Raw genomic sequence first — 26438 nt, 5'->3', positions numbered from 1 at the left:
AGGTTTTTAAATGAAAGGAATATTTCAGTTGATAAAGGATAGGAAAAGAAATATTGCAATTTTTTGGTAATAACATTTTAATATTTTTTCAGAAATATTGTGGTAAAATCAATCGTGAATCGAAGCATGAATTAGGTGAAGCGTTACACGCCTAGAATCTATTACTCATACTGTTGCTCTATACCGTGGTGCTTGAAAGTTTGTGAACTCTTTAGAATTTTCTATATTTCTGCATAAATATGAGCTAAAACATCAGATTTTCACACAAGTCCTAAAAGTAGATAAAGAGAACCCAGTTAAACAAATGAGACAAGAAATATTATACTTGGTCATTTATTTATTGAGGAAAATGATCCAATATTACATATCTGTGAGTGGCAAAAGTATGTGAACCTCTAGCAGTTAATTTGAAGGTGAAATTAGAGTCAGGTGTTTTCAATCAATGGAATCAAGTGTGAGTGGGCACCCTGTTTTATTTAAAGAACAGGGATCTATCAAAGCCCGATCTTCACAACACGTTTGTGGAAGTGTATCATGGCACGAACAAAGGAGATTTCTGAGGACCTCAGAAAAAGCGTTATTGATGCTCATCAGGCTGGAAAAGGTTACAAAACCATCTCTAAAGAGTTTGGACCCCACCAATCCAGAGTCAGACAGATTGTGTACAGATGGAGGAAATTCAAGACCATTGCTACTCTCCCCAGGAGTGATCGACCAACAAAGATCACTCCAAGAGCAAGGCATGTAATAGTCAGTGAGGTCACAAAGGACCCCAGAGTAACTTCTAAGCAACTGAAGGCCTCTCTCATGTTGGCTAATGTTAATGTTCATGAGTCCACCATCCGGAGAACACTGAACAACAATGGTGTGCATGGCAAGGTTGCAAGGAGAAAGCCACTGCTCTCCAAAAAGAACATTGCTGCTCGTCTGCAGTTTGTTAAAGATCACGTGGACAAGTCAGAAGGCTATTGGAAAAATGTTTTTTGGATGGATGAGACCAAAATGGAACTTTTTGGTTTCAATGAGAAGCGTTATGTTTGGAGAAAGGAAAACACTGCATTCCAGCAGAAGAACCTTATCCCATCTGTGAAACATGGTGTTGGTAGTATCATGGTTTGGACCCGTTTTGCTGCATCTGGGCCAGGACAGCTTGCCATCATTGATGGAACAACGAATTCTGAATTATACCAGCGAATTCTAAAGGAAAATGTCAGGACATCTGTCCATGAACTGAATCTCAAGAGAAGGTGGGTCATGCAGCAAGACAACAACCCTAAGCACACAAGTCGCTCTACCAAAGAATGGTTAAAGAAGAATAAAGTTAATGTTTTGGAATGGCCAAATCAAAGTCCTGACCTTAATCCAATCGAAATGTTGTGGAAGGATCTGAAGCGAGCAGTTCATGTGAGGAAACCCACCAACATCCTAGAGTTGAAGCTGTTCTGTACAGAGGAATGGGCTAAAATTCCTCCAAGCCGGTGTGCAGGACTGATCAACAGTTACCGGAAATGTTTAGTTGCAGTTATTGCTGCACAAGGGGGTCACACCAGATACTGAAAGCAAAGGTTCACATACTTTTGCCACTCACAGATATGTAATATTGGATCATTTTCCTCAATAAATAAATGACCAAGTATAATATTTTTGTCTCATTTGTTTAACTGGGTTCTCTTTATCTACTTTTAGGACTTGTGTGAAAATCTGATGATGTTTTAGATCATATTTATGCAGAAATATAGAAAATTCTAAAGGGTTCACAAACTTTCAAGCACCACTGTACAGAATGTTTTCATTTCTAATACAGCTTTCTTACTTAATTTATACTATTCATATCATCAAATATAGGATTTCATTTTAACAGTAGTAATACAAATAAGATGTACCGTAATTTTTATCATGTTTCATTGACATGAAATTGTTGCACTATCGATATTTTTTAAACTGTTTTTAAATTTCAAGAAAGAATAAATACGTAGCAGATATATGACTCATACAAACTTTTTTTTTTTATATAGCACAGAAAGGTTTGCCTGTCTTTTGTTGTGTAGCTCATTAGATTTGTGATGAGTATCTCTAGAAGCCCTTGTGGATGTTTATTCCTGCTTTTTATAGGTAGCATTAGCAGCCTTACTCAACCTAGCCACTGGATTTTTTTTCTTTTTTCCCCCCGTTGGCATTTTTAAACTGCTAACAGCAGTATATACAGCAACAAGTTGGCATTCATTGAATATATCAGGACTTAAATATTTCAGCAATTCCAATGTACAGTTTCTGATATTTTCCAGCAGGTTTGTACTAGTAGTGACAAGGCATCAGTCTGCTATTAATCGTACTACTTCTTATGGCCGGTTAGCCCATTTTCTTTCTGGTATTGCAGATAAACAAGCATGCATCAAGAAATTTGACCGTGATTTGTAATAATTGAAATAATCACTTATTTTATCAGGGTTTTTTTTTTTTTGGCTTTACAAAAAACAAAAGGGCATAACTTGTCCGCCACCAGATATTAATCCTGTGTCTTATGTCACATGTGCTAGTTTTTTGAAAGCACTAATTCCTTGCTGCACTATCACATATTTGTTATGACCACTAAAAGTAGATTAATCTCTTCCATATGAACAGAAGTTCAAAAATCTACATGAGGACAAGTTGCCTTTTTTTTCCCCTTTAGTTAAACAAAGACAAAATTATATTGGAAACAATTCGTCCAAATGACCACAAAGCGGAAACTGTTGTGGCAAGTAGAATATGAAGGCCATAAGTTTTCTTGACACGAACTTAGAGGGAATTCCTTTGTCCCTTGTTCCCTTTATCACCCTAAAGTTGCCTTTTATCATAAATATAAACATCTTCAACTTTTCTGTATGTTTAGGCTATATATGTATGTACGGGTGTAGATGTTGAGGAATAGGGTTCAGCCTTTTCCTCTCATTTGCATGCTGTTCAGTGAAACGTGTTGGGGTTGGGGCGGATCATCATCACCACTTTCTTTAGGGAGTAGGCTCCTCCTCTGAATTCAGCCCAGTACACTCCATCTTGGTAGCGGCTGCGATAGTGTCCACCTCGATACCAAACACCATTCAAGTTGGAGTGGGCACAGGAGTTATACCACCAGCCTCCCTTCTGATAGTGAGCACAGTTACCTGAAAGAAATACAAGCTTTTATTTCTAGTTGCCCGTGTAATCATTCATAAATAGTTCGAACAAATTGTTATTTATACCAGGGTCCAGCACTGCAGTACTGACTGGACTGGGTTCTGTGGTGCTCGTCAAAAAAGGAAATAATGTAGTGATATTTTTTAAAAACATAATCTTGTTCATACACCAGTAGTGTATGTGCTGCAAAATGGATTAGGCCTGGATTCAGACTTTTGGACCGTACCGTAATGACAATGTAAAAATTAATAAAGTTGAGTTAAACTAGCTAGATGATAACGAAGTAAATTCACTAACTTGGATGACACCTTGTGAGCGTCTTGGCTTTAGTCTTTCTTGAAACACTACTTCAGACCCTTTGTTATTGGAGTATCATGCACTACATCCCAAGAGGTATATGACAGAATATAAAGGATTCATAAATTCTAATCCTTACCTGTGTATGCATCATGATCTCTGTCCAGTGTGGTAAACTGCTTGCCGTTGTGCCAGGTAAGAGAATCGCCAGCGTTGCCATGGTAACGTCCCACCCGTAGTTTGTAGAAGTCAGCTTCAGGTTCCAGCCTGAAGCTGGCATATTCGGCAAATGTTTTGCGCCCAGCCCAGTCCTCCAGGGTCACCAGAAGCTTGTAGGTGGCCTGATTGGTCAACCAGTAAATGTTCTCCAGCCCTAGCCAGTACTCTCCATCTATATTTCCAAAGCCTTGCTGTGAGAATGAAAAGAGACAGTAATCTGATACGTAGTGATATGAAATATGCTTGTTGGTTCTCCATCAAAGTCCAACTGTTGAATATTGTGTTCTTTACTCAATGGCATAAGCTATTGTAAAATTAATTGTTTTGATATTTACTTATCACTATTTACCATATAATCCAAGCACTGTAACATACAGGACCATGGATCACCGAAATGTATGATCTGTACAATAGAATATTAATACACTGAGATTTGTAACGTTTCCTTATACTATTTATATCCAAAACCTCTAGAAGGTTAGGATATCACATTCTAGGTTTGTGTGGATGTCATGATAGTATGGTTCTAGAGATTCAGCCTCTCCTGCTTTATTTCTAATGCATATGGTTTTTATCAGTCAAGCATATGTTTACTGTCAGTGTAAAATTCCTTCTGCCCTTGTACACTTGTATTTTGTTTTTCCACTATGATCAGGCATGTCTTATAGACCTTATTTGTCAGTTGTCTATTGTTAATTAAGGAAGGAATTCACCTAATATCCTTGAAAATTATCTGTCTGTGAGGTGTACCAGAAATTTACGACCATCCTGTTGCAATGAGTGGGACTCGCTTCCAAGATTGTTGAAGTAAAATATTTGCGTGGATTTTTTTCCCTTCCTTCTCTGTAATGTCACATTTTCAGGGCGTTACTTAATTTTGGCTTGCCATTTATGGTGTGGTGATTTCTGCTTAGCATATGTTCTTCACTGGCCCTCCTTTGATTTTCAAGGTTTGATGCTGAATAACTTCTGATCCAGATTATGTAAATCCAATTACTTAGGCAAAAACTGTTGGTCATGATAAATTGACTGACTGAAGAGGTCACAGCATCAGCAAGTAGTCATTCCAAATCAAAGTTCAGATCATTACTTCACTGGTATGCAGCAGTAAGTAAGTGTAAGCATTAGCTACAGTGGTGCTTGAAAGTTTGTGAACCCTTTAGAATTTTCTATATTTCTGCATAAATATGACCTAAAACATCACATTTTCACACAAGGCCTAAAAGTAGATAAGGAGAACCCAGTTAAACAAATGAGACAAAAATATTATACTTTGTCATTTATTTATTGAGGAAAATGATCCAATATTACATATCTGTGAGTGGCAAAAGTATGTGAACCTCCAGGATTAGCAGTTAATTTGAAGGTGAAATTACAGTCAGGTGTTTTCAATAAATGGGATGACAATCAGGTGTGAGTGGGCACCCTGTTTTATTTAAAGAACAGGGATCTATCAAAGTCTGATCTTCACAACACGTTTGTGGAAGTGTATCATGGCACAAACAAAGGAGATTTCTGAGAAGCTCAGAAAAAGTGTTGTTGATGCTCGTCAGGCTGGAAAAGGTTACAAAACCATCTCTAAAGAGTTTGGACCACCAATCCACAGTCAGACAGATTGTGTACAAATGGAGGAAATTCAAGACTATTGTTACCCTCCCCAGGAGTGGTTGACCAACAAAGATCACTCCAAGAGCAAGGTGTGTAATAGTCGCCAAGGTCACAAAGGACCCCAGGGTAACTTCTAAGCAACTGAAGGCCTCTCTCACATTGGCTAATGTTCATGAGTCCACCATCAGGAGAACACTGAACAACAATGGTGTGCATGGCAGGGTTACAAGGAGAAAGCCACTGCTCTCCAAAAAGAACATTGCTGCTCATCTGCAGCTTGTTAAAGATCACGTGGACAAGCCAAAAGGCTATTGGAAAACTGTTTTGTGGACAGGTGAGATCAAAATAGAACTTTTTGGTTTAAATGAGAAGCATTATGTTTGGAGAAAGGAAAACACTGCATTCCAGCAGAAGAACCTTATCCCATCTGTGAAATATGGTGGTGGTAGTATCATGGTTTGGGCCTGTTTTGCTGCATCTGGGCCAAGACGGTTTGCCATCATTGATGGAACAATGAGTTCCGAATTATACCAGCGAGTTCTAAAGGAAAATGTCAGGACATCTGTCCATGAACTGAATCACAAGAGAAGGTGGGTTATGCAGCAAGACAATGACCCTAAGCACACAAGTCATTCTACCAAAGAATGGTTAAAGAAGAATAAAGTTAATGTTTTGGAATGGTCAAGTCAAAGTCTTGACCTTAATCCAATTGAAATGTTGTGGAAGGACCTGAAGCAAGCAGTTCATGTGAGGAAACCCACCAACATCCCAGAGTTGAAGCTGTTCTGTACAGAGGAATGGGCTAAAATTCTTCTAAGCCGGTGTACAGGACTGATCAACAGTTACCGGAAATGTTTAGTTGCAGTTATTGCTGCGCACCAGCAATGGTCACACCAGATACTGAAAGCAAAAGTTCACAAACTTTTGCCACTCTCAAATGTGTAATATTGGATCATTTTCCTCAATAAATAAATGACCAAGTATAATATTTTTGTCTCATTTGTTTAACTGGGTTCTCTTTATCTACTTTTAGGACTTGTGTGAAAATCTGATGATGTTTTAGATCATATTTATGCAGAAATATAGAAAATTCTAAAGGGTTCACAAACTTTCAAGCACCACTGTATTTATAGTCATATACTGCATGTTTGGGTGTGTGTGCCCCCCGTATGTCCTTAGGTTATGCACATATGTACTGCCCTTATGTTTACACTCGTGTAGTATATAGTTTTAGTATTATAGCAATTCCATCTGTACTGAGATTAATTCCCCCAGCATTGCTGTCTGGTAATAATAGAAACCTTGATGGTTTTGCACTGCCACCACTAGTAAGGTGTGTATAGGATTTATTTTGAATTATCCATAATGTGCTGGTGCTTACTTGAATAAATTCCCCAAGTCACAATACTAAGAAGGCATTGCCACATTTACTCTCACCTTGTAAGTTTCCCAGTTCCTGAAGAAGTTCACTGAGCCATCCATGCGTCTCTGGATGACTGTCCAGCCTCCAGGGTCCTGCTTTTGGTCACACCACACCTGCATCAGCTTGTTGGTATTCTCAGGCTTCACTAGGTACATGCCACTGTTGGTATGGCCATCTTCCAAGGCCTGCAGACAGTCTTTCCAGGGGCCTAAGGCAAAAAAAAAAAAAAGGAAGCTAAATTATGAAATAAACCATGCGTACCTAACTTGAAAGGCTAATATGAAGACTTTTCTTGTAATCCTACATTCATATCCCATAGTTTGAATCGTAGTCCTCTCTAACAGTGTTCTCCTCTTTGAGGAAGTCTCTTACTACTTCTAGTGGGATTCCCTGGGCTCACGTTCAATTTTAGGATTACTGTAGTGTGAGGGGGGCTTATTCCATTTCAGTGGCTGCCCACAGTGATCTACTGTAGCTCATGCCTTTGTTTCCTTTTCTCTTCAGCTGGTAAAGTTCTCAGTACAACACTGGCATTGACTTTGGCTGCCAGTTCTGGGCTTGGAAAATGCCTGCATTTTGCAGGCCAAGCACAACCTAAAAGCTGAAGAGTGGCCTGACTCTAATATAGTGTAACGGTTGCAACTTGATTAATGCACTTCCTATTTCCAAAGCGCCCTATTTATGTATAATAGTTTAATGTAGATGTGTCAAAAATGATCCAAGTTCCATATTTTTCAATGAATGACATTTCATACAAGCTCTCGGAATTGAATCCTTGAGATATTTTTGCTCTTTGGTTCAGTGTGAATACATTATTTAGAATGAACAGATGATGTGTTCGTGCAACATTTATTAACGTGAACAAATAATACATTCACAGCAGTGTATCTACAGTGTTCTTTTGTTCATCCTTTACAGCTGCTTGGTCAGGCTACTATTTTGGGAAATAGAGTAGAACCAATTAAATTTGGTAGAAAATGTTATCAGCACATAAACACAAAAATAATGTTTGAGTGCAGTTTAAAAAATGGGCTTATAGGCCACTCCTACTTCAGGTTTAAATCCAAATACTGTTACAAATATTTGGAGCAATTAACAGATACAAATCTGTCCAACCATGCTGATGACCTAAATACATGGGTTTACTAAACGTTCTTTTTGAGCAGGACTTTTACCATAATGAAGCATTAATTGTACCTTTTGTGTAAAATATGGATTTGTCTTCTGGTGTGCTCTTGTGTTTTAACATAATCCAGAGTTTAATTATTTCTGTATTTTATCAGAGTCAGGTTACTTGATAAATAGTCCTTCGCATTAAACTCTACAGATCTTAATCATCAGTCGTACTACAGTAATTGGGCTTCCGATATTCATGAGCATCTAATCTCAAACACCACAGAAACAGCTTATAAATTTCTCATGTCAACAAGAACTTGTTCCAACATTCTTCTTGTGAAATTACAAAAACACCACCTTGTATAATGTTTTGTTTTCAATCAGTTGATCCTTTCACATTCCAACATGGACAGTAGTTCCATCCATCCATCCATTATCTGTAGCCGCTTATCCTGTTCTACAGGGTTGCAGGCCAGCTGGAGCCTATCCCAGCTAACTATGAGAGGCGAGAGGTGGGGTACACCCTGGACATCTAGTTCTAGATGTCTTATTGTCAATAAGCCAGGTTATTGCAGGGCTGACACACAGAGACAATCATTCATTTACACTCTCATTCACACCTATGGTCAATTTAGAGCCACCAATTAGCCTAACCTGCATGTCTTTGGACTGTGGGGGAAACCGGAGCACCCGGAGGAAACCCACGTAGACACGGGGAGAACATGCAAACTCCGCACAGAAAGGCCCTTGCCAGCCGCTGGGCTTGAACCCTGAACCTTCTTGCTGTGAGGCGACAGTGCTAACCATTACACCACCATGCCGCCTGGACAGTAGTTCTTTATGCTAAATATCAGTGTCGATATGTCCTCAAACTAGCATGTTAGGAAATGCGTTTTGTGCATGTTCTAATGTGTGGAAGAAGTTTTAGAAATTCTAGATGCTTTCTCGCTCAGTATTAGTTCAGTTTACTTGTCCGGTTAGTATTCATAAAAACAAATTTCAGCAGATGTTGGCTTATTATTCTGTAGCCTGCAAGGCTTTCTTGCAAACCTGTGTGTCAGCATTTTTAAATTTGATCCTGGAATCCTCCCCCTGTTTAATTGGTTGTGGAGGATTTTCCAGTGTGGACTGGTTGCCACAACACACTTTTTCCAAAAATATGCAATTAGGGGTAAGAAGCAGTACTTATTCCCCACTACTGGCTTGTACTAAATATTTTTCGTATTCTAGATTTTAGTTTCCTTTACACATTTTAGTTAAGCCATTCAAAGTCTTGATTTCATTGTTAATGCTTCCACTATTAATTGTTATGAATTGTTACTGATTTTACTAAATATTCTATGACTGATTTGATGTAATTTTTAGTCCCTATATCTTTAGGTGTTCAACAAAGGTGAGAAAACAAATGGTTGAATGGATAGTTAATTTTCCTAATTTTTGGACACTTGCCCTACACTGTAAAAACAAAAACTGACAACTGAATTTGAGGGGAAAAAAATCCTTAATACTAGTGAAATTATCTTGCTGCATGGACAGATAATTGTACTTGACAAGACATGTTGGAATAAGTTGGTTACAATCTAGAACTAGTTTTAATAATCTCAGAGTTGGTGTCTTGTATTCTTCTAATAGGAAATGCTAGATTGTTTCAACTATATTCAAGATATTCTAAGTTAAGATGTCATTTTTGCAGTGTAGAAGAAAACAAGACACCAACTCTGAAATTATTAAAACTAGTTCTAGATTGTAACCAACTTATTCCAACATGTCTTGTCAAGTAAAATTATGTCCACGCAGCAAGATAATTTCACTAGTATTAAGGAATTTTCTCTTCAAATTCAGTTTTTTTGCAGTGCACGATCTCTACCATTCTATCATCTGATTTTTTTTTTTAAGAATAGACAGTATACATTTTCACAAAGCCTCGTTACAGAACTTCATTTGTGTAGTCTGTTTATATTTAGATCCCTAATGAGAAAGTCAGAGGTAATAGTGGCCTGGAAAAATGTACCTGAAGTTTAAACCAGGGCTTTGAACCGGTTTAAGGAACGAAAATGAAAACCGGGAACTTTTTCTATTTCACATGGAACAGAAACGAAACCAGAAACTTTATTATTTTTTTATGTTCCGGAACAGAAACGCTTATTAAAAATAATGGTAACCGGTTAATACCGGTTTTTATTTCGTTCCTCAAAGTTTCCGTAGCCTACAAATAAAAAAAGTCATTCTTCTCCTGCGCAAGTTTCTATGACCCGCTGGGGTTCACTTCCTGTGTGACGTTCACTAGACATTCGCTGACTGAATGGAGAGAGCGGGAGGGTGGACTACTATCACGTCTCCACATCTTAAATAAGAGGTAAATATTGCAGTCTATCGTTATTCAAAAACGTCAATTTCAAACACGATATCAATATATTTGTCCACGTTAATGAGAGGCTCGCGAACATTAAATGACGTTAACCTCTGTTAGCCTATCAATACATAGGGCCTGACTAGCCTTTGGTAACACACTAAACGAATTATCTTTCATTTTTGGCACTTTTTCTGTTTGTGTAGATGGGAAGACATTACTGAGAATCCAAATCGCCAACATTTGAAATAATTGTTTTGAATTATTTCTTGTCTTATTTAATGAAGGTTGTAATAGAATTAGCCTACATTTGGCTTAAGCTGGATGAGACAGAGACATAATTTTATAGCCATTTGTTAAACAGCTGACAGGGAACGTAATTAACCGTTCCGGGAATGAAATTTTTTTGTTCTAACCGGTTCGGGAACGTCTATTTAATGGTGGAACCCAAAACCAGAAACGTTAAAATTCCGTTTCTGTTCGGAACGAACCAATAGGAAAAAAATTCTGGTTCAAAGCCCTGGTTTAAACAAACTTTTTGCTTCCTGTCACCTCATTGTGAGAGCTGTTTTTGTTGCTGTTTTTTCCATTCATTCTGTGTATTAGTTATATTTGAAGTTAGTCTGCTTCCCATGTATAGCCACCTATGGACAAAATAATACATACAGTGGTGCTTGAAAGTTTGTGAACCCTTTAGAATTTTCTATATTTCTGCATAAATGGGACCTAAAACATCAGATTTTCACACAAGTCCTAAAAGTAGATAACGAGAACCCAGTTAAACAAATGAGACAAAAATATTATACTTGGTCATTTATTTATTGAGGAAAATGATCCAATATTACATATGTGAGTGGCAAAAGTATGTGAACCTTTGGTTTTAGTATCTGGTGTGACCCCCTTGTGCAGCAATGACTGTAACTAAACGTTTCCGGTAACTGTTGATCAGTCCTACACACCAGCTTGGAGGAATTTGAGTCCACCATCAGGAGAACACTGAACAACAATGGTGTGCATGGCAGGGTTACAAGGAGAAAGCCACTGCTCTCAAAAAGAACATTACTGTTCATCTGCAGCTTGCTAAAGATCACATAGACAAGCCAGAAGGCTATTGGAAAAAATGTTTTGTGGACGGATGAGACCAAAATAGAACCTTTTTGGTTTCAATGAGAAGTGTTATGTTTAGAGAAAGGAAGACACTGCATTCCAGCATAAGAACCTTATCCCATCTGTGAAGCATGGTGGTGGTAGTATCATGGTTTGGGCCTGTTTTGCTGCATCTGGGCCAGGATGGCTTGCCATCATTGATGGAACAATTAATTCTGACTTATCCCAGCGAATTCTAAAGGAAAATATCAGGACATCTGTCCATGAACTGAATCTCAAGAAAAGGTGGGTCATGCAGCAAGACAATTACCGTAAGCACACAAGTCGTTCTACCAAAGAATGGTTAAAGAAGAATAAATTTAATGTTTTGGAAAGGCCAAATCAAAGTCCTGACCTTAATCCAATTGAAATGTTGTGGAAGGACCTGAAGCGAGCAGTTCATGTGAGGAAACCCACCAACATCCCAGAGCTGAAGCTGTTCTATATGGAGGAATGGGCTAAAATTCCTCCAAGCCGGTGTGCAGGACTGATCAACATTTACCGGAAATGTTTAGTTGCAGTTATTGCTGCACAAGGGGGTCACACCAGATACTGAAAGCAAAGGTTCACATACTTTTGCCACTCACAGATATGTAATATTGGATCATTTTCCTCAATAAATAAATGACCACGTATAATTTTTTTTTGTTTCATTTGTTTAACTGGGTTCTCTTTATCTACTTTTAGGACTTGTGTGAAAATCTGATGTTTTAGGTCATATTTATGCAGAAATATAGACAATTCTAAAAGGTTCACAAACTTTCAAGCACCACTGTAAACCCACAAGTGTAATTTACTCTGCGTCATGATAGGAAACCACAGCTCTAAATTTCTTTTTCATTTTCCATTGAAGTTGTTTTCTCAGATAAATGTTATTGACACTGCGGAGTTAACAGGAAAATGCACAAACTAATTCTGCAACTTAACAAATGCCTCAAGTTCTGATTGTTTATAGCAGGCATTCTCTGCAACACTGAACTGATACAAAGGCTGCACTATGTTACAAAGCCCATTGTGTAAATTGCAGACAGATGTTCAGGTTGAACAATTTGAGCTCCCACTGCATTTTTCTGGGTTTAAACACGTTTTGTGTCATTTTTTTTGGCAAGAGTATGCCCAAGTCTGTTAAAATGCATCTTTGTAAAAAGAAAAAAAAATGAATGAATGAAAAATCCCTAGAAGCATCCTTGAATTTGCTTTTCTGTTGTTTGTTTGGTTGATTGGGCTTTTAGTGGTATTTGACTATTGCATGGTTTCAGGTAGAATTATTGTCTTTTTACCACTCGGGTACATTTTAGCAAACTGTTACCTGGTCCTATGGTACTTTTAGGCTTACCACTTGTACAAGTAGTATACCCTCTGAGATTGATCTACTGCATTGTGTGATACACCACTGTGGTGAAGAACTAACTTTTCTTTCCAGTGTATTCTGTTTGTGTAGGAATGACAAAAAGTCCCCTTGATTTATATTTATTTTCAAGTCTTCAATGCATGTTTTTTGGATGTTCAGCATATTCTTTGGTCAACCACTTTTTGTGGTTGTTCAATTACTTGTATTCACCTAAAATACCATGGATGTGTCTATATGAGGAAAGAACTGTGATTCTCATGTCATTGTCCAGTTAGGTTTTTTAGTTTTTCAATAAAATTGTTTGTTTCACCTTTGGGTACTTATTGATGTCATGATCTTAAGGCTTATATGGATCCACAAGCAGCCAGATTGAGATGACCGATAATAAACCTTGCTGGAAATCGGTAAGTTTAAGTATAGAAAATTCAGGCTATAGATGGTACAATTCTTAGTGTTGAGTGACCTTACTATTTTAATCCTATTTTTAGAGTAAAAACTGAAACTCACCAGAAGGCTTGTTAGTTGTTGATGGGCTGTGAGTGCCACTTGGCATGGTGGGTAGTGAAGGTGGTGGCACTTTGAGGTTTTGATCACTCTGGATCTCATTGGTTATCTGGTTGTTGCGGTTATATATAGGTGGTTGGTATGGTTTGTTAATAGGTGGAGAGGGCCTTGGTTGAGGTTGTGGCTGGGGTTGGGGCAGTGGTCTAGGTGCCACCACTGGGGGTCTGTTCTGACATTGTACCTCAAGTAGAGCAATGAGAGCTGACTGATTGTTTGCCAGCGATGACAAATGCTGGTACTTATGTTCCAGATCTTTGTAGCGGTTGGAAAGCTGCAACAACTCTGATGTCTGGTTCAGAATTTTGTTCTCCAGTTGAGAAAGCTCCAGTGCATTGTCTCGCTTGCGGATAATCTCATGGAGAAGCTGCATATAGAGTTGTGTCACACGAGAGTTCATGTTGCGCGATTCTTTGCGCAAGAGTTTCACCTCATTGACAATACCACCATCCACTTCCACGAGCTGCTGTAGAGTCTCAATCTGCCTCTTCTGCTTGTGGAGCTCAGTGTTAACAAGCTCCAGCTCCTGCTTATTCACTCGATTCTCCAGTACAGCCTCAGGCTCCTTTGAATTAACGCAGATAGCACCTGTGACCTTCTGCTGGGGAACAATGAAGGTATAAGAGCACTTGTCCTGGGCAGGGACTTCTGGGGCCCGACGGGTGCGTGAACTGGAGAGGAATCCAGGCTCTGGGCCTTCATCACTGTTGTCAAACTCCTGAACTCCAGTGTTGCCTTCCAATAAGGGGAGATCACACACCAGGAGCAAAACCATTAAGACCAGTGCAGGGACTTCCATGTTAACACCAACACACACCTAATTGTGCTGTGAGCTGCTGTTAGAGATGATGGGGATGAGAGAGATGAGAAGAGGAAAATTAAAAAGTACTGAGAGGAAGAAAAAAAACCTGTAAAATTGACACAAACATGCAACAAAAATTTAATTCAGCCTGATTTTGACAGTGTTGTCATGGCTAGCAAATTTCAAGCATCGGGCCCAGATATGAATGTCAAGAACAATGAATGGGCCTCGTAGTCTGATATAATCGAAGAACAGTGATGTGGCATCTGGGGAGACTCCCCCAAAAACTCCAGCATATCAGATTGTATCTTCTTGCCTAATTTGATGTGGTTTCTCTCCTATGACGTGTTGCTTGACGTCCTTTCTGTAGCCATGATTAACAATTTCTTGACCTTCCTTGGAGTTGAACTTGGAATTCTGCTGACCAAGGCACCGCAAGAATTTATGGCACTAATCTGACATGGTGAGCCTCGTGAAAGACGATAATATCATGTAGTCTGATCCCAGCATAAAGAATATTTTTCCTTACTGAAATGCCAGTACACATCACTAAAAGCGAAAGACTCAAAATGGTAAACCTGCCTAGCTCCACAGCTGGCACAAAACCGTACATTCTTTAAAGTCTTTAGTGAACTAGGACTTGGATACAATCATTTGAATAAATTGTAAGATCCTCTCATAGCATGTTTTCCAACTCAACTTGCCTGCACATGCCTCTCTAAACTGTATAACGTATCCTGCTCTGATCCAGATGGGCAATGTGTCACCTTTGCCTGTTGCTGAGCTATAGACATGCCAGAGAGCTTGTTAGCACTAACATCAGGCTGCTTCTGTTTTAATGCAGTCTTAGGCACTCCTGGTCTCCAGGGATAGGTTGCATTTCAGCAGGAAGCTAGGTCTGACATAGTAATATGTTCCTATACAGCGGGTGGAGGGGAGTTGGGGGAGTGAGGAGTGTCGTCGGAAAGTATTAGTTTATTTGTAGGGATTATGGCAGGTCATTAACCTCAGTTTGGAAAGCTTTTGGCCAGACTGGAAACTTCAAAATGAAGCCACGGGTTTTTTGTTTGGTTGTTTTGTTTTGATTTTAAAGCATCAGATTAGACAGATTATGATCAGTGTTCGAGGTTCAACATTTGTCTACTTAGTGGTGGGTCATTAGACTTGGTATATAGCATAGTCTGGGTTCCTATAATAAGCTCAACTCTCCCACATTCTCATAATCAGTCCATCCCTGACATCCTGTTCCACAGCAGGCGGCTCACGCAATACGCCAGATAAGACGCCTGAGTCTAGTTGCTAGGTGATTGGGACTGTTTTTAATGAGGTCAGATTAAGTTGTTTGGACGTATTGGCATTGGTCTGATCTGGCAATCTGCCACGCCATTGAGTGTTTGCAGACGTCACCTCCTATCTTCGACTTCAAGCCTTAACCTCACAGATTGTGGAAAGTCTGATGTGGTCTGTAGTTTAGACCAAATCACACTTTGTGACACGTTAATGAAAACTGCAGATGTTGTTACCTATGATTTCCAACCAAATTTTACAGCAGTCAGCCAGTCTGAGATCTGGTCTGTCACTTTTTGACTGCTATAATCCATGCTGGCAGTTATGTGATGTTTATCTAAATTTTAAATTGTCTTGACAGTGGTTTCTTATTAGGAAAACTGAATATAGACACATGATTGGAGGTGAATGAGAGGTTTCTTAGAAGGAATAACATGCTGTCTTGGGGATTTAAATGGAAACTGCTGGTGGATAAGGTTACAATACCATGCTCTACCACACAGAACTTTCTGACGACATGCATGTACTTCACTGAGGCAGAGCTTGATCATTTAAATATTAAAGTGCTTACCAAGCTTCACTGTCTGAGTTTGTGTTCGCTTTTGTAAATGGGGCATTTTCCTATTTTGCCCTTTTTTAATATAAGATGTTGTATTTTGGACAGCCTGCTGTGTAAGCTTGAGCTGGAAATGTCTGTTAAAATGGTTTCATATCTTTCCTGTTCTAGTAATCAAAACCACCAGTTATCTTGTTCTCACTGATTAAAAGTGGACACAACTGACCCTCAGCTTAGTTTAGAATCCTCTGGAAAGAGGGATAGAAGTGTTCAATGCTTTTTGCTTTTCAACATCTTGGTAAATCTGGGAGCAAAGCCAGCATGGGTGAAGTCTCTCTGGAGTCCATGTTAAAAAGAAAAGATTACTATTAAATATTGCTACAGATGATTGGGCTATGAAAAACACATCTGCGTTAAAACAAAGACATAATAAAAGACCAACTTGTAATTGTAGTGATGACCAGGAATGAGGCTAGGATAACATTTAGGCTACATCCACACGACAACGGCAACGAGATTTTTTTTTTTTTTAAATATCGCGTCCACATGGGCAACGGATCAGTAAAATTTCAGGTACATATGACAACGCAACACTTGCTGAAAACGATGCAATACACATGCCACACCTCTACGTGCGCTGTAAGACGGTCCCATCGGAGACACCAGAACAATAGAAGAAGTAGACACGTGCATAAACCCCTTCTTCTGTAGCATTAGCCACATACAGTTTTGATTATTAATCAGTAGCATAAAGCGAAAGACACGGAAAGAGGAATGAATGGGGGTAGATGGAAGCCGGTACGCCAACATTCTGATATCCTCCAGAATTCTTTAATGGTCCGGAATAAATTGAATGCTACACGTTGATGGATTACTTTGTTCTTCTACGCCCTTTTTGAGGAATGTATTGTCGGACTTAAACCAACATCTGAAGAGGTGAGATCGCTCCTTTTTTTTTTTTCCTATGTTTGCTGGCGGGATTGTTTTTGTTTTTTGGAAAGCGCACGGGCAGTGCGCAGTTTGGTACTGCTTCCGCAGTGTTTGGACTAAAGACTCTGCCCTAAGGGCTATTCTCTCTCTCTCACATTGCACCATTACACAATAAATATTCACAGTGAAAATATTTTGTAAGGGCGTTTCATGAACCAAGTTATAGGATTTGTTGACAACTCGCATTGAGTTCGTTACACTTCTACCCAGCGTGAAGCACTGACAGTCATGTGGTTGTGATGTCATCGTAAACAAATCCGTTCTCCTCATCCAAATGACTTCGCAACGGCGCCGTTGCCAGATTTTTTCACTCTGGAACCCGTTCTCAAAAGATTTCGTTTTGGGGCACCCAAAACGCCGGTGCCGTGTGGACGCCAGGCCAAAACGATAAACAATTTTATCAGATTCACCTGAATCCGTTGCCATGTGGACAGGGCCTTAGTGTCATGTGGAAAGTGCATATGCATGATCTGGAGAAATTGTAGCGAGTCTAGATCATTGATTCTGATCAGTCATTTATCTCACCCTGACTAGCCTCAGTGAAATGGAAACTGACCAAAATGCATCCATTGTCCTATTCAGTTGGTCCCCTAGCTGGCAATTTGTACCAGTCTCGTGTAGCATTCTCTGAGTTTTTGTTCATTACTGATGAACCGATAAAATGACTTTACAAAGCTCAGCAATTTGTTCAACTGCTAATTGAATAAATGAGAACAAGCACAAAAAAAGCCACCATTAACCGCCACAAATCCTTGATTTAAACAAAGAAAAATGGTGAATTTCTCCACAGTTCCTCCTCTCGTCTGTAAAATAGTTCTCACAAGAACAACCCTGATCTCATCAGTTTTTCCACTTTTGTGCTTCAAGGGAAAAAATAATAAGGCATTCCTTTGCGGGAAGTCTATTTCTCATGGGACACATGGAGGAAATCCCTGACAGCAGTTCTAATAGATATGTAATGATAGGTTGAACAGTCAACTGGAGGAGAAATTGTTACTTTACCATTAAGACCTCATACCAGTTTCTGTCAGCCTTGAGGCAATGCCTGTGTTTAACTGTAGATCAGATGTGGTTACACTCTCACTTGAACATGTGTGGATTCATGTTTGCTTTGAGGAACATGACCTGTGCGTGTGGTGGGTTGTGTAGAGCCCTTTTATAAACCATATGGAGACCCATAACTGTACAAACACAGTGAAATGAGTGGAGTGTGTCTGAGTTTGTGTGTCTTCATATACAGTGATGAAACAGAAGATACTAGGGCAGATGTGACTCTGTAAGGGCAGTAGTAGAAAAGATTTTGTAAACAAATAGTCTGTTCTGCCCCTTCTCCTACTTGTACACTCACACCAAGCAGGTCAGAGAATGATGTCTCTCTTTTATCAGTCTGTGGTACCTAGTGACCGACTACATGCAACTATTTTACTCAGGCTTTGTAAGCGTTTTGGAAAAGATTCATTTTCAAGCTTACAGTCAAGCCGGAAAGTCTGCACACCCCTTTCACCTTCTCCACGTTTTATTACGTCACAGACTTGTAATAGGTTGAGTTCTCTTTTTGTCACAAAATTCTACACAAAATAGCCCACAATGACAAAGTGAAAGCAAGTTTTTAGACATTTGTGCTAATTTATTAAAAATCAAAATGTAAAATGCACACACACACGTGTGCGCACACACACACACACACACACGTGTGCACACCCTTTCATATGATACCCAAAAGTGAGCTGAGGTGCATTTTGTTTCCACTGATACTGCTTGAGATGTTTCTACAACTTAATTGGGGTCCACCTGTGGTAAATTCAATTGATTGGACATTGCCAGCACCTGCCTATATAAAGTCCCACAGCTGACAGTACATGTCAGAGCAAACTCCAAGCCATGGGGTCAAGTGAATTATATGCAGACCTCAGAAACAGGACTGTGTCAAGGCATAGAGCTGGAGAAGGGTACAGAAAAATTGCTGCAGATTTACAGGTCCCAAAGAGCACAGTGGCCACCATCATTCGTAAATGGAAGAAGTTTAGAACCACCAAGAATCTTCCTAGATCTGGCCGCCCAGCCAAACTGAGCAATCAGGGAAGGCAGGCCTTGGCCAGGGAAGTGAGCAGGAACCCGAAGGTCACTCTGACAGAGCTCCAGCGTATCCTTGTGGAGATGGGAGAACCTTTCAGAAGATCAACCATCCAGGCAGCACTCCACAAATCAGGCCTTTATGGCAGAGTGGCTAGATGGAAGTCACTTCTTAGTAAAAGGCACACAACAGCCCGCTTGGAGTTTGCCAAAAGGCACCTAGAGGACTCTCAAACCATGAGAAACAAGATTCTCTTGTCTGATGAAACCAAAATTGAACTTTTTGGCCTGAATACCAAGCGGCATGTCTGGAGGAAACCGGGCAATGCTCATCACCTGGCTATTGCCATCCCTACAGTGAAGCATGTTGGTGGCAGCATCATGATGTGGGAATGTTTTTCAGCAGCGGGAATGGGGAGACTAGTCCTGATAGAGGGAAAGATGAATGCAGCTAAGTACACTGAGATCCTTGAAGAAAACCCGTTCCAGAGCACTCTGGACCTCAGACTGGGCTGAAGGTTTACCTTCCAACATGACAACGACCCGAAGCACACAGCCAAGCGAACAAAGGAGTGGCTTCGGAGAAAGTCTGTGAATGTCCTTGAGTGCCCCAGCCAGAGCCCAGACCTGAATTCAATTGAACATCTGTGGAAGGAGCTGAAAATGTCCGCGTACCGATTGCTCCCCATCCAACCTGACGGAGCTTGCAAAGATGTGCCAAGAGGAACGGGCAAAACTGTCCAGAAACAAGTGTGCCAAGCTCATAGCATTTTTCCCAAGACGCCTTGAAGCTGTAATTGCTGCCAAAGGTGCATCAACCAAGTATTAGGCTCAGGGTGTGTACAGATATGTAACCCCTCAATAACCTATTTTTGTCAGTAAAATAAAATTGCATATTTTCTAAAAACCTGCTTTCGTGTCGTCATTATGGGCTATTTTGTGTAGGATTTTGTGACAAAAAATGAACTCTGTCTATTGTAGAATTAAAGTCTGTAACATGGTAAAACGTGGAGAAGGTGAAAGGGGTGTGCAGGCTTTCCGGCTTGACTGTATATTTACAGTAATCAAGAAAAACATGGTTTGGTGATTTTTGAGTCAAACTAAACCTTTCAGTCGAAATTCAAAACCTTGGTCTCAGAAGTGTCTACAGAACAACCAGCACACAGAAGAAAATATCTGTGATATCTGTGCAGCTGTGATTCAGTTGGTGATGAGAGGGTGACTGGGCATCTCTCTCTCACTCACACTTTTTGCTTCCTTTCTCTCTGTTTCCCCGATCATTTTAATCTGAGCATGGCATTCCAAAGATGCTTTCCTTGCTCATTAGAGCAAACTAAGATCCCCTGTCTTCCCATACAAACATGTAGCAGCTGATGAGACTCAAACTCCTATGTGACCTCATATAGTTACCTTCACACACATTCACTCCAGGTGCATCTCCAGGTTTCAGGTTTATATCTGACTAACTCCTTGCACTAATCTCCATGTACTGTTCTGCCAGAAGGTCTTTTTCAGCTCAACAGTGTCATTATATCATCTGCTTGCTGAAATGGACAAAATGCTTCATAACATTTATTCCGTTTTATCTCATGCCTGCTTTTATGTGACAAGTCCCCCGCCCCTGAGCAATGTATCCACAAATTGTGACAATTTTGTGTGACTGTAGCGGCTATACAGATCACGGGCTACATACTTCTGTTCATATGACAGGATGCGGGTTTTTTTCTGATGAGCCACAGTGATCATCCTAAAACCCCCTTATCCAAACAGAGCCCTGGCAAAGTGTACAAAGCTTAATTCAGTTCTCTTCCCACCTCCCACCTTGGTCTCTCCTACACTGCAGCTGGACAGAGCTTCCCGAGGGATGAAACAGTCCCTCACAGCACCTTCATCCTGTTCTGTTTATAACTATGCAGTATCAGAACGCCTTTCTCCCAGGGCCTCTATCATAATGTGTCTTCTCTCTACCTGGCCTGTGTTTAGAGTACTCATGCCGTTATGAGGGGTGAGGATTTCATCCTCATATCAAATCATTTGTCTTCTGGTTCACTGAATGCTAAGTGACCTTGCTACTGGTTAATTGTGCCCCCCCCCAGTTTAATTTCTTTTCCCTCCTATTCCTTCAAATCTGATGTTGCGAGAGTCGATGATACTCTTCAGGACACGGCACACATTGGGGGGGCACTATTGACTACTGCCTGGCTATGGGTGTTTGTGTGTAGGGCGAGGGGGGTTCCTCATAATGGGAATACATAATCGTTTTGACCTTGTGTGGAAATATTTGGCTGGTCCTCAAGAAAGAAATATCCAAATTTGAGGTTAATATTATAGAAGAAGAAGCCTTTATTTTGTCACATGTATACATGAGCACAGCACAGTTCCTCCTCTTCTGAAGTTGAACACGCATATACACAAGTGAGCAATGAGTGCACACACATGTAGACCCAGAGCGGTGGGCAGCTATGCTACAGCGCCCGAGGAGCAGTTGGGGGTTAGGTGTCTTGGTTAAGGGCACTTCAGCCATGATGCAGAGGGAGGGAAAGTGCTGTTTTACTCAGCTCCCCTCAAATTTTTCCTGCCGGTCCCAGGAATCAAACCGGCGACCCTTTGGGTCCAAGGCTGTTTCTCTAACCTTCAGCCCCCAGTTGTAAGGATCGCATTAACTATGCTGTGTGCACATCTGTTTGCAGATCTGTGATGAAAAGGTGTGCATCTCTGAACAGAGAACGCATGACCCAAATCCCTCAACCACGTCATCTGTGACTCGCCATTGGTTTTCATTTGAACACACAGGAGCTGAACCCCCAAAATTTCAATTTGTTCCAGTGTGTAATTCTCCTGTGTATCTGACCTGAATTTGAGCTCCCAATAGTTCCTAATAGGAGGGAAAAGCTTTAAAATAATTAAGAGCTTACAGAATAGCATAAACCACAAAATCTGAACATACAGTACTGTGCAAAACTCTTGGGCACATGCAAAGAAATGCTGTAGAGCAAAGATACCATCCAAAACACTATAAAAATACTATAAAAAGTAGTAAACAGTAATAAATGAAGTTAATATTTGGTGTAGCCACCATTTGCTTTCAATAAAAAAAAATGGTAGTCTTGGGTCATTTGTGCAGTTTTATAAGCAAATGAGCTGTAGGTTTTACTGAGCATCTTGTAGAACCAGCCACGGTTCTTCCGGAGACTTTGACAGTCACACTTGCTTCTTATTTTTGCAGCAAAACCGAGCAGCCTTTATTGTGTTTTTTGGTCGAAAAGTGCGTCTTACGGAATATGCTACTTTCTTTTACTGATGTATAAACGTTTTTCTGTAACATTTATTTTTGTGCTGCAAAACTAATGTTTTGAATTTTTTTTTTAAACTGACTCAATAATGTAGAAGTCATAAAATAATCATATTATACAGTAAAGTTTGTCCAAAAAAATAGGGTGAAATAAGAGTTTTACACAGTACTGTAACTTTGTGCTTTTGGTTTAATACTTCTTGACTTTTTGTTTAGGTAAACACCATGCAATTAGAAAATGCAAGCAGCTTTTTTTTTTTTTTTTTAAATGTGACATTGTATTAAGCTAGAAACAATTATGTTTGCAACTTGTGACCTGTTGTCACTTGCAGAGAATGAAGAAAGTGGTAGTCTTACCAGGTAATTTCACCTTCTTCAGCAGTAGTACTTCAGTATCCTGCAGATGTTTTTAGGAAGATTTACAAAGTGTCTCTCTTGGTCATTACAGCTTGTGATGGCTCTAGGATCCCCCTCACCCTCTCTGTTCACCCAATCTCTCTGTCTGCCCTCAGTGTATAAAGCTCCTGCTGTTTGCTGGTATGTGTCCTAAATGTTGGTGGAGACCCAAACCGCCGATTTAATCAGCTTTGTGTGTTTGGAAATGCTAAGACTGTGAAAGTCCCAAACACTACAATCCTCTTGAAAACATCAAAATTGATGAGATGAGACAAATAACCTGTCGGACATGCAACGTCCTATTCACTAGAAATGAAAATGTGACCCAGTAGCCTTTGATTTAGATCCAAAAATCTTGGTTACAAGACCATTTGAGCTGAACAGAAATCCTTGTTTTGTCAGTAAATCCTCTAATGTGGGATCCCAGAGGAACCCTGAACTGTCAGGGAAAAGAAGATGCCTTCCAAAGAGAACATTAGAGGAAAAGACAGTTGGTTTAGATATTCTCCAGGTTTTCCGTAGCAGAGAAGAGCAGCTGCTTGAAGTTCCTCGGTGCTTTGAGGAGACATGAGAATCCCCCAGGGTCAGCCAGCCTGTGGGTGTGAGAGAATGAGCGTGTCCTGTCACTTTCTCTGAGACGAGTACATCACCTCTGTCATCCTAGTGTACATAAGCTCTCTTCAAGTCTCTCTCTCTCTCTCTCTCTCTCTCTCTCTCTCTCTCTCTCGCGTGCGCGCGCACTTCCCTAAATGAAAAGCTGTTCTGGTACAATGTCTCAACAGACAGTAATGTTTGATAGTACCGCCCCTTCCCTAGTTCCCCGCCTCTTGGCACAACAGCATCGACAAGCAGGACGCAAATCCCCCACCCATCAAGTCTCACTCTTATTCATTCTCTGTCTCTCTCTCACACGCGCACACACACACACACACACACACACACACACACACACACACACACACACACACAAAACACTTCACCTCTACTCTCTCTGTGGTTATTCCTGTACTGTTGGCTGTCAGCTGTAAGTGCTGAGCAAATTTCAAAAACTCGCTCACACTCAAGTCACAGTGACAAGATTAGAGTTGGTCAGGAATATGAATAAAGCTTTGTAGTGACAAGTAAAATGACTTTACTTACTTACTTACTTACTTACTTACTTACGGGTGGTTGTATTGTGATTGTTAGCAATATCATTAGGGTTTGTTAGCTAACTAACATTATACAAGTAAAATTCAATCCTAACTTTAGCCTCAGTGGTTTGATGGTTCCTTACCTTTCACACAAGTTGCTTGTTTGCTATTGCTGTTTTCAATTCAAGCAAATTTGAGATTGGGTGCTGTTGGTGTATATAGAGTGGTGCTTGAAAGTTTGTGAACCCTTTAGAATTTTCTATATTTCCGCATAAATTGATAGGATTTTCACACAAGCCCTAAAAGTAGATAAAGAGAACCCAGTTAAACAAATGAGACAAAAATATTATACTTGGTTATTTATTTATTGAGGAAAATGATCCAATATTACATATCTGTGAGTGGCAAAAGTATGTGAACCTCTAGGATTAGCAGTTAATTTGAAGGTGAAATTAGAGTCAGGTGTTTTCAATCAATGGGATGACAATCAGGTGTGAGTGGGCACCCTGTTTTATTTAAAGAACCGGGATCTATCAAAGTCTGATCTTCACAACACACATTTGTGGAAGTGTATCATGGCACGGACAAAGGAGATTTCTGACAACCTCAGAAAAAGCGTTGTTGATGCTCATCATGCTGGAAAAGGTTACAAAACCATCTCCTAAAGAGTTTGGACTCCACTAATCCACATTCAGACAGATTGTGTACGAATGGAGGAAATTCAAGACCATTGTTACCCTCCCCAGGAGTGGTGGACCAACAAAGATCACTCCAAGAGCAAGGCGTGTAATAGTTGGCGAGGTCACAAAGGACCCCAGGGTAACTTCTAAGCAACTGGAGGCCTCTCTCACATTAATATTAGCCAATGTTCATGAGTCCACCATCAGGAGAACACTGAACAACAATGGTGTGCATGGCAGGGTTACAAGGAGAAAGCCACTGCTCTCCAAAAAGAACATTGCTGCTCATCTGCAGTTTGCTAAAGATCATGTGAAAAAGCCAGAAGGCTATTGGAAAAATGTTTTGTGAATGGATGAGACCAAAATAGAACATTTTGGTTTAAATGAGAAGCGTTATGTTTGGAGAAAGGAAAACACTGCATTCCAGTATAAGAACCTTATCCCATCTGTGAAACATGGTGGTGGTAGTATCATGGTTTGGGCCTGTTTTGCTGCATCTGGGCCAGGATGGCTTGCCATCATTGATGGAGCAATGAATTCTGAATTATACCAGCAAATTCTAAAGGAAAATATCAGGACATCTGTCCATGAACTGAATTTCAAGAGAAGGTGGGTCATGCAGCAAAACAACGACCCTAAGCACACAAGTCGTTCTACCAAAGAATGGTTAAAGAAGAATAAAGTTAACGTTTGGAATGGCCAAGTCAAAGTCCTGACCTTAATCCGATCAAAATGTTGTGGAAGGACCTGAACTGGGTTCTCTTTATCTACTTTTAGGACTTGTGTGAAAATCTGATGATGTTTTAGGTCATATTTATGCAGAAATATAGAAAATTCTAAAGGGTTCACAAACTTTCAAGCATCACCGTCGGAAATGTATCAAATTCTGTATTTGCCTTTTCAAATTATTTTCAAACTTCTTAATGCCTTTAACATTAATAAAGAGTTGAGGCTCTGAAAGTAGCAGGGCTCATAATTCCTGCAAAGTCTATGCTGGTGCTGTTAAAATCCTTAATTCCCCCCAAACAGGCAGTGAGCGTTAGGGTATTTACAAGTGCCCCTATTCCAGAACAGGCTTACTCATAAAGAGACCTTACTTCATTAGATGTTACCCAAGCAGACAAGATTGATGGAAACAAGCAGTCGGTTTACACGTACAAAGAAACTTAACCTAAACACATTCCGGTAACCTAAACACATTCTGTTTTGGAAATCTAATCAGTGTATTTACAAGCATTTCAGCAATCTGATAATGGAAAACTCCTGAGTTGCACAGAAATCTTTTTTTTTTTTCACCACTAGAGTTAGACATCCAAATAATTATTTGAGTTTGGGTAAAAGATGCATGTTACATGTTACGCAGAATTAAAGAATAAGCAGTGAAGATGAGGAAAATTCATTCATTCATTCATTCATTATCTCTAGCCGCTTTATCCTTCTACAGGGTCGCAGGCAAGCTGGAGCCTATCCCAGCTGACTACGGGCGAAAGGCGGGGTACACCCTGGACAAGTCGCCAGGTCATCACAGGGCTGACACATAGACACAGACAACCATTCACACTCACATTCACACCTACGGTCAATTTAGAGTCACCAGTTAACCTAACCTGCATGTCTTTGGACTGTGGGGGAAACCGGAGCACCCGGAGGAAACCCACGCGGACACGGGGAGAACATGCAAACTCCACACAGAAAGGCCCTCGCCGGCCCCGGGGCTCGAACCCAGGACCTTCTTGCTGTGAGGCGACAGCGCTAACCACTACACCACCGTGCCGCCCGATGAGGAAAATGATTTGAGAAATTAAAATTTTGTATTACTACATACAGGCAGTACAAAGTATTCATTTTGAACTTCCACGTCCTGATGTGTGTTTCCCAAACCGAAGAAAATACCAAAAATGTGCTTGTTTTAACCTCTAACCAGTTTATTCCACACTGGCACCAGAACTGTGGAACTTACTCAGTGTTTCTTTTTGTTTTTGTCCAGGGGTTTATTCATTAT

At 40.1% G+C, this 26438-nt stretch overlaps 2 protein-coding genes across 6 annotated transcripts in view; one reads left to right on the top strand and one right to left on the bottom strand.

Moving 5' to 3' along the window:
- Positions 1–26438, top strand: part of ralgps1 (Ral GEF with PH domain and SH3 binding motif 1) — a 259497-nt gene that overhangs the window by 122708 nt on the left and 110351 nt on the right. The window lies entirely within an intron of this gene.
- On the bottom strand, positions 1760–23357 carry angptl2b (angiopoietin-like 2b). Of its 2 annotated transcripts, none has more exons than XM_060931713.1 (5): positions 22585–23357; positions 13174–14063; positions 6718–6911; positions 3593–3863; positions 1760–3143 (listed from the first exon to the last, which is right to left on the bottom strand). In XM_060931713.1, the coding sequence occupies exons 2-5, from the start codon at positions 14024–14026 to the stop codon at positions 2944–2946; spliced, it is 1518 nt and encodes a 505-aa protein (XP_060787696.1). In that variant the 5' UTR covers positions 14027–14063; positions 22585–23357; the 3' UTR covers positions 1760–2943. The 2 variants fall into 2 exon arrangements, with proteins under 2 accessions (XP_060787696.1, XP_060787698.1); XM_060931715.1 differs by having other exon boundaries at positions 13174–14060.

This window comes from Neoarius graeffei, chromosome 10, assembly GCF_027579695.1.
Source record: "Neoarius graeffei isolate fNeoGra1 chromosome 10, fNeoGra1.pri, whole genome shotgun sequence".
NCBI lineage: Eukaryota > Metazoa > Chordata > Actinopteri > Siluriformes > Ariidae > Neoarius > Neoarius graeffei.
This window is presented reverse-complemented; position numbering and strand designations above follow the sequence as displayed.

Coding starts and splice junctions, on each gene's coding strand:
- angptl2b (XM_060931713.1), bottom strand. CDS start 14,026: ATGGAAGTCCCTGCACTGGTCTTAATGGTTTTGCTCCTGGTGTGTGAT. Junction 3,864..6,717: donor GGAACTGGGAAACTTACAAG/GTGAGAGTAAAT, acceptor TCATTCTCACAG/CAAGGCTTTGGAAATATAGA. Junction 3,144..3,592: donor AGATCATGATGCATACACAG/GTAAGGATTAGA, acceptor TATTTCTTTCAG/GTAACTGTGCTCACTATCAG.